This window comes from Salmo trutta, chromosome 4 (genome assembly GCF_901001165.1).
Source record: "Salmo trutta chromosome 4, fSalTru1.1, whole genome shotgun sequence".
NCBI lineage: Eukaryota > Metazoa > Chordata > Actinopteri > Salmoniformes > Salmonidae > Salmo > Salmo trutta.
This window is the reverse complement of record NC_042960.1, coordinates 20,255,191-20,271,571: the sequence shown is the minus strand read 5'-3', so window position 1 is coordinate 20,271,571 and position 16,381 is coordinate 20,255,191. Positions and strand designations below refer to the sequence as shown.

At 42.6% G+C, this 16,381-nt stretch overlaps 1 protein-coding gene across 1 annotated transcript in view; it reads right to left on the bottom strand.

Moving 5' to 3' along the window:
• Nucleotides 1–16,381, bottom strand: part of LOC115192023 (catenin alpha-2) — a 661,748-nt gene that overhangs the window by 154,289 nt on the left and 491,078 nt on the right. Inside the window, exon 8 of the mRNA XM_029750111.1 lies at nucleotides 4,844–4,924. Within this exon, the coding sequence (XP_029605971.1) occupies nucleotides 4,844–4,924 (81 nt within the window). The remainder of the gene's footprint in view (nucleotides 1–4,843; nucleotides 4,925–16,381) is intronic.

The following is a 16,381-nucleotide window of genomic DNA, read 5'->3' as shown; positions in this document are numbered from 1 at the left end:
TATGTTTGGAGGAAAAACGGGGAGGCTTGCAAGCCGAAGTTCACCATCCCAACTGTGAAGCACAGGGGTGGCAGCATCATGTTGTGGGGGTGCTTTGCTGCAGGAGGGACTGGTGCACTTCACAAAATAGATGGCATCATGAGGACAGAAAATGATGTAGATATATTGAAGCAATATCTCAAGACATCAGTCAGGAAGTTAAAGCTTGGTCGCAAATGGGTCTTCCAAATGGACAATGACCCCAAGCATACTTCCAAAGTTGTGGCAAAATGGCTTAAGGATAACAAAGTCAAGGTATTGGAGTGGCCATCACAAAGCCCTGACCTCAATCCTATAGAAAATGTGTGGGCAGAACTGAAAAAGCGTGTGTGAGCAAGGAGGCCTAAAAAACCTGATTCAGTCACACCAGCTCTGTCAGGAGGAATGGGCCAAAATTCACCCAACTTATTTTTATTTATTTATTTTTATTTTACCTTTATTTCACTAGGCAAGTCATTTAAGAACAAATTCTTATTTTCAATGATGGCCTAGGAACAGTGCCTATGGAAGGGAAGCTTGTGGAAGTCTACCCGAAATGTTTGACCCAAGTTAAATAATTTAAAGGCAATGCTACCAAATTCTAATTGAGTGTATGTAAACTTCTGACCCACTGGGAATGTGATGAAATAAATAAAACCTGAAATAAATCATTCTCGCTACTATTATTTAGACATTTCACATTCTTAAAATAAACTGGTGATCCTAACATGACCTAAGACAGGGAATTTTTACTAGGATTAAATGTCAGGAATTGTGAAAAACTGAGTTTAAATGTATTTGGCTAAGGTGTATGTTAACTTCCGAATTCAACTGTATATACAAGGCGAAAAGTGAATTGCTTTGCCACAATTTTTGCAGTATTACTTTGGTTAAGGAATATTTTTATTCTGTACAGGCTTCCCTCTTTTCACCCTGTCAATTAGGTTAGTATTGTGGAGTAACTACAATGTTGTTGATCCATCCTCAGTTTTTCTCCTATCACAGCCATTAAACTCTGTAACTATTTTAAAGTCACCATTGGCCTCATGGTGAAATCCCTGAGCAGTTCCCTTCCTCTCCGGCAATTGAGTTAGGAAGGATACCTGTATCTGGTACACCATCCAAAGTGTAATTAATCATTTCACAGTCCACAAAGGGATACACAATGTCTGTTAGTTCTTTTTACCCATTTACCAATAGTTGCCTTTCTTTGCGAGGTACTGGAAATCCTCTGCTCTTTGTGGTTGAATCTGTGTTTGCAATTCACTGCTCGACTGAGGGACCTTACAAATAACTGTATGTGTGGGGTACAGAGATGAGGGAGTAATTCAAAAATCATGTTAAACCCTATAATTGCACACAGAGTGTGTATTCCTGACAGCTGTCACTGTCATTGTACTAATTCTCTCACTGTTCTCTTCCGTCTTCACAATGACACAAAGGTGTCAACCGTTGTGTGTTTCTCTGTTCTAACATGAGATGGCTGCCATACACAAGGGATTATGGCGCACACACACACACACACACACACACACACACACACACACACACACACACACACACACACAGTTACTTCACAGACAAAGCCTCTTTGCTCAGTTCTCCTCCCTCCTGGAAGGCCTAGTGTCTCTTAGCACCATTGAATTTCCCCCTCTGGGGCTGTTGTGACATAATTACTATATCAGACCCCCTGTGTAATTCCTGCTTTTCTGCTTGTCTCCTCTATGTCTCCCCTCTGTCTCCCTTCTGTCTCCTCTATGTCTCCCCTCTGTCTCCTCTATATCTCCCCTCTGTCTCCTCTATGTCTCCCCTCTGTCTCCTCTATGTCTCCTCTATGTCCCCCCTCTCCCTTCTGTCTCCACTATGTCTCCCCACTGTCTCCTCTATGTTTCTCTTCTATGTCTCCCCTCTGTCTCCTCTATGTCTCCTCTATGTCTCCACTACAGTGAACTCCAAACATATTGGCGCAGTGACAAATGTTTGGTTATTTCGGCTCTGTACTAGAGTACTTTAGATGTGAAATCCTACAACAACTATGGGTGTTAAATAGCAGACTGTCAGCTTTGATTTTAGGGTATTTTCATCCATTTCAGGTAAACCATTTTAGAAATTACAGCACTTTTTGTACATAGTCCCCGATTTTACTTATATGTGTATTAAAGTAGTCCAAAGTTATGTATTTGCTCTCATATTTATAGCATGCAAAGACTACATCAAGCCTGTGACTCTACAATTCTGTTGGATGCATTTGCTGTTTGCTTTGGTTGTGATTCTGATTATTTAATGCCCAACAGAATGTATATGCTACCATGATTACGGATAATCCTGAATTAATCGTGAATAATGATGAGTAAAAATATTACAGAGGCATACATATCATACCCCCCAAAAATGATAAACTCCCCTGTTATTGTAATGGTGAGAGGTTAGCTTGTCTTGGTCGGTATGATATTTGTGCGTCTGTTACTTTCTCACTTATCATTATTCATGATTCATTCAGGACTCAGTAATCATGGTAGCATCCACATGAATGTAGAAGTGTTCTACATATTCTGAAAATGACATAATACATTATTTAACATTGATTTATATTGGGCACAAAATCATCTGAAATACAACCAAAGCAAACAGCAAACACATCCAACAAGTTTGTAGAGTCACAAGCCTGATGTAATCAATCTGTGCTAGGAATATGAGACCAAATACTAAACTTTTGACTACTTTAACGCACATAAGTGAATTTTTCCCAATATGTTTGGTCCTGTAAAAGGGGGGGACAATGTACAAAAAGTGCTGTAATTTCTAAGCTGACAGTCTGCACTGTAACCTCACAGTCATTGTATCATTTCAAATCCAAAGTGCTGGAGTACAGAGCCAAAACAACAAAAAATGTGTAATTGTCCCAATACTTTTGGAGCTCACTGTATGTCTCAACTATGTCTCCCCTCTGTCTTCTCAATGTCTTCCCTCTGTCTCCTCTATGTCTCCTATGTCTCCTCTCATAAAGACTTCCTGTATCCATTAAGTACTACTTAAGCCATTTTTTGGGGTATCTGTACTTTACTATTTACATTTTTGACAACTTTTACTTTTACTCCACTCCATTCCTAAATATTTTTTTTAAACTTTTTACTCCTTAAATTTTCCCTGATACACAAAAGTACTCGTTACATTTAGAATGCTTAAGCAGGACAAAATTATGGCACCTATCAATATAACGCTTTGTCATCCCTACTGCCTCTGATCTGGTGGACTCACAAAACACAACTACTGTGTTTGTCAATTATGTCTGAATGTTGGAGTGTGCACCTTTCTGTCCTTAATTGAAAAATAATACGAAAATAGTGCCGTCTAGTTTGCTTAATATAAGTAATTTGATGTGTAGCATTTACTTTTACTTTGTACTTTTACTCAAGTATGACAATTTTGTACTTTTTCTACCACTGCACTTAAGGACATTTAAAACCAGATACTTTTAGACTTTTACTTAAGTAGTATTTTACTGGGTAACTTTCACTTTTACTTCACTCATTTTCTGTTAAGGTATCTTTACTTTTACTCAAGTATGACAATTGAGTACTTTTCCCACCACTTCCTGTATCTAGGTTGGAGACCGCGTTCAGTCGGAGTTGATCAATCTGTGTTTTCAGTTAATTGGTTATTAGACCAATATTTAAGCTATCGACAGCTGTGGCACTGTAGGTCATTGACATTTTAAAGATATACAGTAAGATCAACACTTGTTTGGCGTATAAATACTGTGTAATAGAGCTGTGAAATACACCTCTTAATTAAAGTGAATGAATAGCTTTTGGGTTACCGTGAATACCATTCGCCAGATCATAGTTTATCTGCATTTTGTGATGAATTATACGGTACAAAAAAATACAACGTATTTTCATGGGTAGAAAGAATAGGGAGGCAAAATGAGATTGCCTTCCCAAAGAAATCAATTTGACTTTTGATTCCTATAACAAGATGTAACACTACATGAAGTGTCTCTTTTTGGGCCACTAATGGAGAGGAGCATTGCAATTTGGGAGAAAGTAATAGCTCCGAGCTTTCAGCCTCTATACTCCCCTGAGATTCATGAAATCAAGTGTGTACGTGTAAAGATCGGTCGATAGATTTGATTGACAGAAACACATTTGGCTCTTTAGCTCTGTGTTTGTGAAGTGAGACTGCATGTGATATTGAATATCTGAATAGCAGTCTGTCTATGCAGGATCGAGCATCAGTCTGTGCCATGTGTAAGTGCAAACCGTGAATCAGGTATTATGGAGGGTTTGGCCAACATGGTAACAAGAAGACATGTTGGCTCCATCATAGTTTATTCAGAATAGGTGTCAAAGGCTCAAAGATGACGCCAATATAACCAGTCATGTCAGATATGGGTTGGAGCTAAGCTGGCCAAACTCTCTCCGTGTATAGTATGATTGCCTTTCAGTGAAAATATGGTGTGTCTATTATAGCCAATCATGTCAGGTGTTGGTTGAAGCCAAGTTGGCCATACTGTCCATATAAATTGCATTGGAGTACAAAAATGTCATGTTTAGCCAATTAAGTCAGGTTTCAGTTGGAACTGAGTTGGCCAAACTATGTTCATGTTACGATTGCCTTGGACTGCAAAAACGGCATCTTTAGCCAGTCATGTCCTGTTTGGGTTGGAAGAGAGTTGGCCAGACTGTCCCTATACGGTTGCCTTTTTAGTGCAAATATGGCGTCTATAACTAATCATGTCAGGATTTGTTCCGAACCAGGTTGGTCAAACTCTTTGGTGCAAACATGGCATCCATCGAACTCAGCTTTGGACACTGTGACCCACCTGTCTGCGCAGATCCCTGGTCTTCTTGGTCATCTTGTCGATGGCAGAGTTCAGCGGGTCTCCTTTCTCTTTCCTGCCAGTCTGTAGAGAGAGAGAGAGAGAGAGAGAGAGAGAGAGAGAGAGAGAGAGAGAGAGCGAGAGGGGAACAGAGAGACGCAGTGTTACCTCAGTGTTACCTGTGTAACATTACTAATTCATCATCACACACACAATTGCTCACATCAAAAAGTACATTATGCTTGTAATACACTACAGGAGGGTATGGGAGCACAAAGGTTTGTGCTGCAGTTAAAAGGGAGGAGAGGAGCGGAATAATTCCTGGAATACTCTCTGCCTCCGGTTTCTTATACAGTAAGTGCCTTTGGATGTTCAAGATGTAAGAGAAAACAGCAAGGCTGGATAAAAGAAGAACGTGAGGGTACTACAATACACACAGATTGAGAAGGAGAGTACAGAGCAAATAAGAGTGGAGTGGTGACAGACATCAGACGAAGACGACTTGCATGGGAGCAACTATGGAACCATTTCTGAGAAATTCCATCAAGCATGAAACCAAGTTAACAGGTGAAGTACTGTAGGCTTTGGAGGTACACAAGCAATTGTAACTAGGTGGGTTTCTGTACATGCTAACTAGGCCACTTGGACTGGGTTGGTAACACCAGCTGAACACTACAAACGGCAGCTTTAATCCAGCTTCTATCTCAAGGGTTTTTAGCTCTCAACAAATGACGCCAATTGTTGTTAGTGAACGTGTGACTAAAAATACGAAATTATAGCTTCTTTCTCAAGGGTCTTTAGCTGTCACTGAATAAAACCCTATTCCGTTAGCTAGTAAGTGACTAGAAAGACAAAACAGAGAGAGAGAGAGAGGGGTCAATATGAGGCCTTGTCTTGTTGGAGAACAATTAGGAGTTTCTGTGCTGTTAGCGTCAGCTAGGCTGCTGGCCCTTCCCCTAGGCCCTCTCAGACAGTCCACAGCTGGTTACAGTCACAAGTGTCACCTCACGCTAATTGACAATAACATCTATCCCTCTATCTCTCCCTCCCTCTCCCTGACTTTCACTTTCTCTGTTTCTTTCTTTTCTCTCGCTCTTACTTTCTCCCTCAAAAAATAGAACAATCAAGTGGTGGCCATTAAATATTGATGGCAGACTAAAGGAGAGCAATGTTCCATTTCAAGGGACACGGTGCTGCAGCAACGTAGGTGAGATTCCATCTATTGTCTCAGGGATCGGCGAGGGGGGGGGCAAACAGGGGGCAAGCAACAGGCAGCGTTCCCTAGGGGGCCTGGGAAATGGACTTGGGCACGCCGGGCCGGGCGGTTGGCTGGTTGGCGGTTGGATGCATTGTCAAGCCTCAAGCTGTGAACAGTTAATAAGTATAAAACAGATTGCCTATCAGAGATATAAAATCCATTACCGCCTGATGGAATCAAAGGAGAATCACTGCCAGAGAGAAGGATAAACGTTCCCCCCCCAAAAAAATAATATTCATTGTTTATGGGCTACGGCGAGCGTAAATTATGCTGAAGCTGAGACAATGATATTCCAAAGCATTCTGGTAATTACCTTAGTAGACTCCCTTTCATTTTCGCAGTGACCCCTTTGGAGCGTATGGGGTCCCATTTGGAGGCCTATGATGATGAAAGGGGAGATAACCTTTGCGTCGGGGACTTCCATTAAATATGGCATAAAGATGCTATCATTAATGTTGTGTTAGGAATTTGTTTTGGAGGGTTTAATAGGGTGATTAGGGTGGGCGATGAGGCGGCTTGGTTCCTACAGTCCAGGGTTAGATGTCAGGGGTTAGGCATCGCCCACAGCTACGCTTCTTAACCTCTTAACCCCGGGAGGGATTGATGGAGAGGAGAAGAGAGAGGGAGAGGGGAATAAAGATGACAAGAAAGGGAGATGAAGAGAACGAGAGATAGATAAATGGGAAAAAAGGAAGGTGATTGAACGCAAGAAAGAGGGGAGACAAACAGATGCTGAAAAGAGAGCAAGGGGAGCGATACATTGGGCATACAGTATGTAGGGGACTTCAATAGAATCCTTGGGGATGTAAGAAGGCGGGTTTAAACAAACACCCTTTAACAAACACTGTTTTCTACATTCAACATGAATTCAGTTACAACCAGGTGCAATCTGCTGGCTAGACTGACGGGTCGGTTCATTAGAAGCCGTCTCTTACCGCAATACCTTAGTTAGCGAGCCCATCAAAGTTAGCGAGCCCATCAAAGATCCGAATCAACAGATTGTACAGAGACGCCGATGATACTCCAGTCAAAGCAATAGCAGAGAATACAACATTAATTGCCTGGTTGCCATAGCAACCCCATTCCAATTCCGCCCTACAGTGGAGTGTGTTAACATCATTATCTTGGTGGGAAGAGAGAGCAACCTAACATCTACAGATGTAGGATCTTAATTTGATCACTCTTTTGTTGCCCAGCAGGAAATGCAAACTTATAGTGTATTCGAGATTTACAAAGGCTTCTAAAGTTTGTAATGTCAAATTTGACTGGCCCTAATGAAACATCTCTCAACCCCTACAAAAATGTCCATTAATTAGAATCCCCATAATAATTCACATTTCCTGTTGCTGCAGGATTATATTCCTGCTGTGACGTTCCCCATATGACAGGCCTACATATTGTTGTGTGTCCTTGGCTAGATATCCCACTTCAGTCTTGTTGGAGTGTTTATCATTTGCTTTTCAATATGGTATCTGGTGCTGCTGTACAGCTAAATTACACCTGAGGAAATGTTTGATTGAACATCGAAAGGTCCCACTGAACTGAACCAAGTCTAAGTCCCAAATGACACCCTATTCCCTATATAGTGCAATACGTTTGACCAGGGCCCTGTCTCCGTTGACTGAACTATAGATTCCTTAAAGGAGATGTTGTGCTAGGGAGGATGTATGTGTCGTGTTACCATTATCCTTATGATACTGAAAGCAGAAAAGAACACTCAACGTCATCTGTCGTCTATTTGTCTATTTTGTGCCCCAATCAGAATTCAGATCAGACCTCTCCAACTCCCTTCCTTCATTCTTTCATTCTTTGGTTTCTTTTTTTTGTTGTCGTTCCCCGTGCGTGGTGCCTCGAGGTTAACGTTTTCTGTCACTCTCAATGTGTTTGTCACCACCAGGGCTATAAACATTATTGTTTCCCATTAGTCCTGAAATTGCTTCCCATCAAACAAGACCAAAAAAAATTGCGAGAGGGGAATGCCCCCAGCAGATCGCTCTAAACGGCGATGGCCCCCCTCTTTAAAACCGCGCCTCCACCGCCCGAGAGCATTCTCGGGCCAATCATAGCAATTTAAACGGTGTCCGGGCCCTTCGGGCCTTGTCTGCCTCTCCACAGGGTCTTATTTGGGTCCCTGGGAGAAGTAGGCACCGGCGAGGCGGTAGGCACGACCTAAGGGTTATACACTCCAATAGACCTATTAGAGAGCAGGAACAACTTCCTGTCCAATAAAACAACCAATCAGAGACCTCTATTTCGAGACATGTAACAATGGAGTGATAACCTACTGTAAGTGACAGCCATAAGGGTGGGCAAGACAGCACAAACACATCTAGGTTAATGGAGTGGACTGTTCTTCCAGAATGTTGTTACCTAATCATGAGGAGTTATTCAAGTGACCCTCTTGTCCTATTTTCTTTATTACTGTTACTTTTTCGAAATATTGTCTGGTCCGGTTCAAGAGGAGTGAGATCTTGCCTAACGCACTTAGCACATGGGTTTATGGGGAGACTCTCTTAAGGAGTACTTCAACTGGCACTTGAATAGGTCACTCTTGTAAAAGAGATGTGACCTCAATGAGAATAACCCATATAAATAAAGAACGCAAACACTGCCCTCCAGTTTTTGACTATTTGTACGTTTTATAAATATTGCCTGGCCTTGGGTATTGTTCTGTTCAAGACGATTGAGATCGATGACAGCCCATGGTAAATACACGTCTTTGTGTACAGCGAGGCAGTCAATGGCTGAATGGGAACACTACACAATGTCTACATCCCTAGGCCTATTTGGGGTCAAAGGTTAGGTCTAAAAGTTCTGGTCTCTGAAAGACAACCATGAGAATAAATAGGTCCATTGAAATAGATATGATTCCTCCCATTAATTTAATGTATTGCCCTTGGACCAAGGCCACTGCAACCAGAGGATACATGGATTTTCCCCCATATAGATGTTGAGCAGCATTAGGAAGTCATCATTTCACACACACACACACGCACGCAGGCACGCACGCACGCACGCACGCACGCACACACACACACACACACACACACACACACACACACACACACACACACTTTCCTAATGGTAATAGAGCACGGTGCACCAAACAGTAAGGAGAAAACCTCAGTCTCATAATCTGGATTGATAGGCCCGGGCTGCAAGCCCATATTTAACTAGGCAAGGGGAATGGAACAAAAGGCAAACCCACCTAGCATACACACAAGTGTGTGCGTGTTTTAAATAGTTCTTCAGCTCTTAAGGTTCCTTGGAGAACTCTTGCCCGATAAAGAACCTTTGAATTGACCAAATGAGTCCCACCGTAATGCAGGTACGTTTTCGACCTCTAACCCTTTTAAAACATGTTTTTGAGCTACAGACTTCTGGGTTGTACCATTGGATTTGTCTATTTCCATCAGTCTGTGATTAACAGCGGCTGAGCTAGAGTGGTGTTTGTGAGCCAAGGGGGGAATCCTGAAGGGGTCCAGGGCCAGGTCTTTTTACAAAAACGTCTATGAATAGTTGAGACTCTCACAAACACACACATTTTGCTCTATGACACTCACAAGCTCCACAAGAGTCGTTAGAAGGTAAGGGTTCTTCTACATTCCAAGGACATAGTGTCTATTATACTGTAGAAAGCTCAGAAAGTGGCTGTCACAAACTCCATACTCCACACAGTACGCTAATCAATTCTGTAGTTACAACATTCATATCAATTCATTTTGATCAGATTTTTGTATTGGTGACCTTATAATATGTCGACTGGTTTTGTCTTCTACTTGTAGCCCTGGTTGTCCTGAAAATAAAATGGTGTGTGTAACATTTCTTGTGTTGATTCAAGAGTTAAATGAACACTGTAAATGGTTAAATTAACACTCAGTTGCATAAAATAAACTCAATGTTACCTTTCCTGCAGTCAAATGACCAAATAGAGGCCTCATGGGTGGAATGTTATTTATATATTTTTTTCTTCATAAAATCTGGTGTTTCCATGTCAAATGATTTTGTTATATTTCAGTCTTCTGTGATATATATATATATATATAAGTATTTGATCCCCTGCTGATTTTGTACGTTTTCCCACTGACAAAGAAAGGATCAGTCTATAATTTTATGGTTGGTTTATTTCAACAGTGAGAGACAGAATAACAAAAATATCCAGAAAAACGCATGTCAGAAATGTTATAAATTGATTTGCATTTTAATGAGGGAAATAAGTATTTGACCCCCTCTCAATCAGAAAGATTTCTGGCTTCCAGGTGTCTTTTATACAGGTAATGAGCTGAGATTAGGAGCACACTCAAAGGGAGTGCTCCTAACTGCAGCTTGTTACCTGTAAAAAAGACACCTGTCCACATAAGCAATCAATCAATCAGATTCCAAACTCTCCACCATGGCCAAGACCAAAGAGCTCTCCAAGGATGTCAGTGACAAGATTGTAGACCTACACAAGGCTGGAATGGGCTACAAGACAATCGCCAAGCAGCTTGGTGAGAAGGTGACAACATTTGGTGTGAATATTCGCAAATGGAAGAAACACAAAAGAACTGTCAATATCCCTCGGCCTGGGGCTCCATGCAAGATCTCACCTCGTGGAGTTGCAATGATCATGAGAACGGTGAGGAATCAGCCCAGAACTACACGGGAGGATCTTGTCAATGATCTCAAGGCAGCTGGGACCATAGTCACCAAGAAAACAATTGGTAACACACTACGCCGTGAAGGACTGAAATCCTGCAGCGCCCGCAAGGTCCCCCTTCTCAAGAATACATATACATGACCGTCTGAAGTTTGCCAATGAACATCTGAATGACTCAGAGGACAACTGGTGAAAGTGTTGTGGTCAGATGAGACCAAAATGGAGCTCTTTGACATCAACTCAACTCGCCGTGTTTGGAGGAGGAGGAATGCTGCCTATGACCCCAAGAACACCATCTCCACCGTCAAACATGGAGGTGGAAACATTATGCTTTGGGAGTGTTTTTCTACTAAGGGGACAGGACAACTTCAACGCATCAAAGGACGGGGCCATGTACCGTCAAATCTTGGGTGAGAACCTCCTTCCCTCAGCCAGGGCATTGAAAATGGGTCGTGGATGGGTATTCCAGAATGCCATTGACCCAAAACACACGGCCAAAGCAACAAAGGAGTGGCTCAAGAAGAAGCACATTAAGGTCCTGGAGTGGCCTAGCCAGTCTCCAGACCTTAATCCCATAGAAAATCTGTGGAGGGAGCTGAAGGTTCGAGTTGCCAAACGTCAGCCTCGAAACCTTAATGACTTGGAGAAGTTCTGCAAAGAGGAGTGGGACCAAATCCCTCCTGAGATGTGTGCAAACCTGGTGGCCAACCACAAGAAACGTCTGACCTCTGTGATTGCCAACAAGGGTTTTGCCACCAAGTACTAAGTCATGTTTTGCAGAGGGGTCAAATACTTATTTCCCTCATTAAAATGCAAATCATTTTCTAACATTTTTGACATGCGTTTTTCTGGATTTTTTTGTTGTTATTCTGTCTCTCACTGTCAAATAAACCTACTATTAAAATTATAGACTGATCATTTCTTTGCAAGTGGGCAAACGTACAAAATCAGCAGGGGATCAAATACTTTTCCCCCCCACTGTATATATGTGACCCTGATTTAACCCACTGCTGTAATTAATAGTAACTAGAATTGAACCAAAACCATGCACATCATTATCATATTTCCCACCATACTCTATTGCAGGTTGATTTGTTTAATTGTTTGTTTCAATCTATATTTCTTTCACTGATTGATTAATTCATTCATATTTTTAAACTCAAATATAACTTAATGCACCCGCTACTGAAATGGTTGTTCCAGTTTACATGATTAAGGTAGTCGCATATCTTAGTCTTTCCAACAACTGTGGCTGTTATTTTGAATGCAGATTGCGGGTGAATAAAAATTCTCATACCCAGTCTGGATGGATTCCAATAGGAATTACACATCACTTTGCAAGCCAGCATAATGTGACTTGCAGGCCTGATGTGACCTGTCAATAGAGCCTTGCATGGGCATTAATTTTAAGCCTGAGCCCTACCCATGCCTGCGACGTTCAGGCCCTACCCTACCCAGGCCCAATTGCTTCTGCGAAACGTAACCTGAAATCTGCCCAAAACCTGAAATCTGATCAAAAAAATCCTCTGTTAGTAAATCTATTAGCTGGTCCTCTCTGTCTGTCACTCGCTCCCTGTGCGTAGCTCGCTCTGCATGCGCTCTGCTCATAGCACTCTAAGTCTGCGAATATCCATAGCAACGGCTCCGCTTGGGCTGCTCTGCTCGATGAAGAGACGAGAGAGCAGTTAGTTGACAAAACTCAAGGAACATTATTATTTTCCGTGAAATAATATCTCCTATTTAATATACATTGAAGGACTTCTGACACCATGATATGATCTTAGACATACATGACTGTACTGCGCAGCAGAGCGAATGCAAATTGTGGTACCTGAGCCCTGCCCGTACCCTAGTTATTGATGAAAAACAGGCCCTACCCGGCCCTAACCCCATGTATAACGTCAGGGCCCGTCGGGCTCGGGTCGGGTAGCAGAGCTCTACCTGTAAGCTATGCGTTTCAGACCACTGTATTAAAACTTGGCCCTCAAAAGAATGCCTTATGAAAAATGTTCTCTATTGTCTTAAATAATTATATTTTAATGACAACATATTCACATACAAACACACTTGGTGAAGGCCACAGGACTGAGAACTACTGAATGCAACAACCATGTGTCCGTCACTAGCAAACACAGTATTGGGTGGCACTGGTAACAAAAAAATTTACTCGACAGGCACCCTGGGAAATATTCAAATAAGGCTTAAAACCCTACAGCAGGGCAATTCAACTCCGGTCCTGGAGGGCTGAACCCTTTCCGGTTTGGTGCATGTGCGTGTGTATCACGCACACACACACACACACACACACACACACACACACACACACACACACACACACACACACACACACACACACACACACACACACACACACACACACACACACACACACACACACACACACACACAAGCCAGTATCACAGAGGAGAGGACATGACAACATTAGTCATCCAGGCTGCCTGGAGAGCCACATGCTAATGTGTCATTTAAGCGCTGTAGGGAGGCAGAGGATTAAGAGATCTTGCCACCCAAAGTAAAAAGAGAGCAGAATCAGAGGATGTTCAGAATGGGAGAGCTTCTCATCTAGACTCCTGTGACTTAAAGGGGAATTCTGGGATTCAAACGACGACAAAAAGTCAATAGCTATATGGTTATTCATTTCAAAGTCCAAAAATAGATGTTCCAATTCTAGATTTTACTGTTAATTAAGACTCGTATGTCTTATATGAGTTTCGCACTAGGAGAATGGGATCATCAAAGACAAATAGATAGAGAGGAGACGCTCATAAACCATTGTATTGTATTGCATTGTCATAATACACATCATGGCAGAAGATTGTACTATCAATGTCATCACTTTGTATTCAAAGTCAAAACCCTCGTCCGTGCTTTTGTGTTTTTTTTTCCCAAGAATTGATAATCGCCCTGGCCTAGTTGCCAGCTAGAGCTCTTCCAAATCTGCATTACGTAGATTATGAAACGGTGAAATACAGCGGCCTGAATTCTAACCAGGGAGGAAAAACCCATCATCACACTAAACCTGTTATAGCAGGCTCGCTCTGGCTCCTAGTAGAATGCTGGATAAAGTCAGTCAAATGGCACCCTATTCCCTTTATAGTGCACTACTTTGGACCAGGGCCCATAGGGAATAGAGTTTCATTTGGGGCGCAAGTTCTTTCTCCAAAACCCCACTAAATACCTCAGAGCTGAATATATCTTATAGTACATTACTTGTGTATCTGCATTTCATGTCTAGTTATGTCAATACATTGTTCCATATACACTGGTGCAAACGGTTATTACTATCATTGCGATGCATTATCATAAGCTTGTAGCATCCGACTTGAAGTTATCCCCTTCATATTGATGGTAGTTAAGTCAAATCAATGCATTGTGCCATATACCCTAGTATTAACTGTTATTACCACCATTACAATGTACATTATAGTCTTCGTAATTGCTATAATTATAAAAATATAATTATGTCACGTCAATACATAGTGTCATATACCCTAGTCACTAGGGCCTAGTGGTATAACTAGCTACTATTAAATATCACTATCATTCACATCATTACAATGTATATAATCATACAGCTATTCGCCAATGGAGAATGTATTGCTCATAATAAAATGCTAAATAAAAGTGTTTTGCCGTCACAACGTCATCCCAATGTTGTCAAAACGTCACCTAAATGTTAGCCTCCGACGATGAATCATAGGTTACAGTGGTTGAATCATATGCCTCATGCTCCCCACTGCCAGGTCACAGCTGTGGTCTGTCGGGTGTGTGTGTGGGTGTGTGCCCACCCAGACTGTGCCCACACACCTTCCACACAGGTCCATTATCCACCTTGACAACACAATAGGGAACAGCAACCAACAACCCTCCATCCATCCATCACTATTCATCCATCCATCCATCCATCACTATTCATCCATCCATCCATCACTATTCATCCATCCATCCATCCTCCACACACGGCATCATGTGTGTATTTCACGACACAGACCACATAATGGAGTATGCATGTTGGGGTTTCGTGGTTTCACTTCAACTCCCCAAGGTGTTGTCAATGGCTCCCATTCACAGGCTGTAAGGGTCTCCCATCTGCTCATTGTTTCCCCGAATTCATTCTCTAAGGGGACTCTTTCCCTTCATTCATTTTCCATGGTTTTGGGTAGCACCGTGGTGATAAGCTCATACCGCTCATAGGTACCGCGGCGGTTGGATAATGGAAGTGGTAATGGCAAAGTGATTCCAGCTTACCCAGGAGACTGGCTGGCTGGTGGATGGTAGAAACAGCTCTCAATGTGCAACAGCTGGGACCAACATGCTGTTCCTTCTCCTCTCGCTCAGTCCCCGCTCCAATCACTCATGTACTGTAGTGCACTCAGCGCAAATTGCTTTGCTGTGCACCCTTCCCTCCTCCACTCCCCACTCGCTACCCACTAATAGTGGAATAAGACATGCAATTCTCGGGCCGAGGCAGACAGAACATTATTTGGATGTCTAGTGCATGTGAGAGCGAGAGAGGGAAAGAGAATGAGGGGGGAGAATAGAGGAGGAGATGATGAAGGGATCTGCGTTCAATAAGGGGGCACGGTGGAGGCAGACAGCCAACGAGAGAAAGAGAGAGAGAGAGAGAGAGAGAGAGGTAGGTAGGTAGAGAGAGAGAGAGAGAGAGAGAGGTAGGTAGAGAGAGAGAGAGAGGTAGGTAGAGAGCGAGAGAGGTAGGTAGAGAGAGAGAGAGAGGTAGGTAGGTAGAGAGAGAGGTTGGTAGGGAGAGAGAGAGGTAGGTAGAGAGAGAGAGAGAGGTAGGTAGGGAGAGAGAGAGGTAGGTAGGGAGACAGAGAGGTAGGTAGAGAGGTAGGTAGAGAGGTAGGTAGAGAGAGAGGTAGAGAGAGATACCCTGTATATTGAAGAGCGAGAGAGAGAGAGAGAGGTAGGTAGAGAGAGAGAGAGGTAGATAGAGAGAGAGAGAGAGAGAGAGAGGTAGGTAGAGAGAGAGGTAGGTAGAGAGAGAGAGAGGTAGGTAGGTAGAGAGAGAGAGAGGTAGGTAGGTAGAGAGAGAGAATTGACAGATACCCTGTATATTGAAGAGAGGGAGAGAGAGAGAGAGGTAGGTAGGGAGAGAGAGAGAGGTAGGTAGGGAGAGAAAGAGGTAGGTAGAGAGAGAGAGGTAGGTAGAGAGGTAGGTAGAGAGGTAGGTAGAGAGGTAGGTAGAGAGAGAGGTAGAGAGAGATACCCTGTATATTGAAGAGCGAGAGAGAGAGAGAGAGAGAGAGAGAGAGGTAGGTAGAGAGAGAGAGAGAGGTAGATAGAGAGAGAGAGAGAGAGAGAGAGAGAGGTAGGTAGAGAGAGAGGTAGGTAGAGAGAGAGAGAGGTAGGTAGGTAGAGAGAGAGAGAGGTAGGTAGGTAGAGAGAGAGAGAGAGAGAGGTAGGTAGAGAGAGAGAGAGAGGTAGGTAGAGAGAGAGAGAGGTAGGTAGAGAGAGAGAGAGGTAGGTAGAGAGAGAGAGGTAGGTAGAGAGAGAGAGTTAGGTAGAGAGAGAGAGGTAGGTAGAGAGGTAGGTAGAGAGAGAGAATTGACAGATACCCTGTATATTGAAGAGAGAGAGAGAGAGAGAGAGAGAGAATAAAATG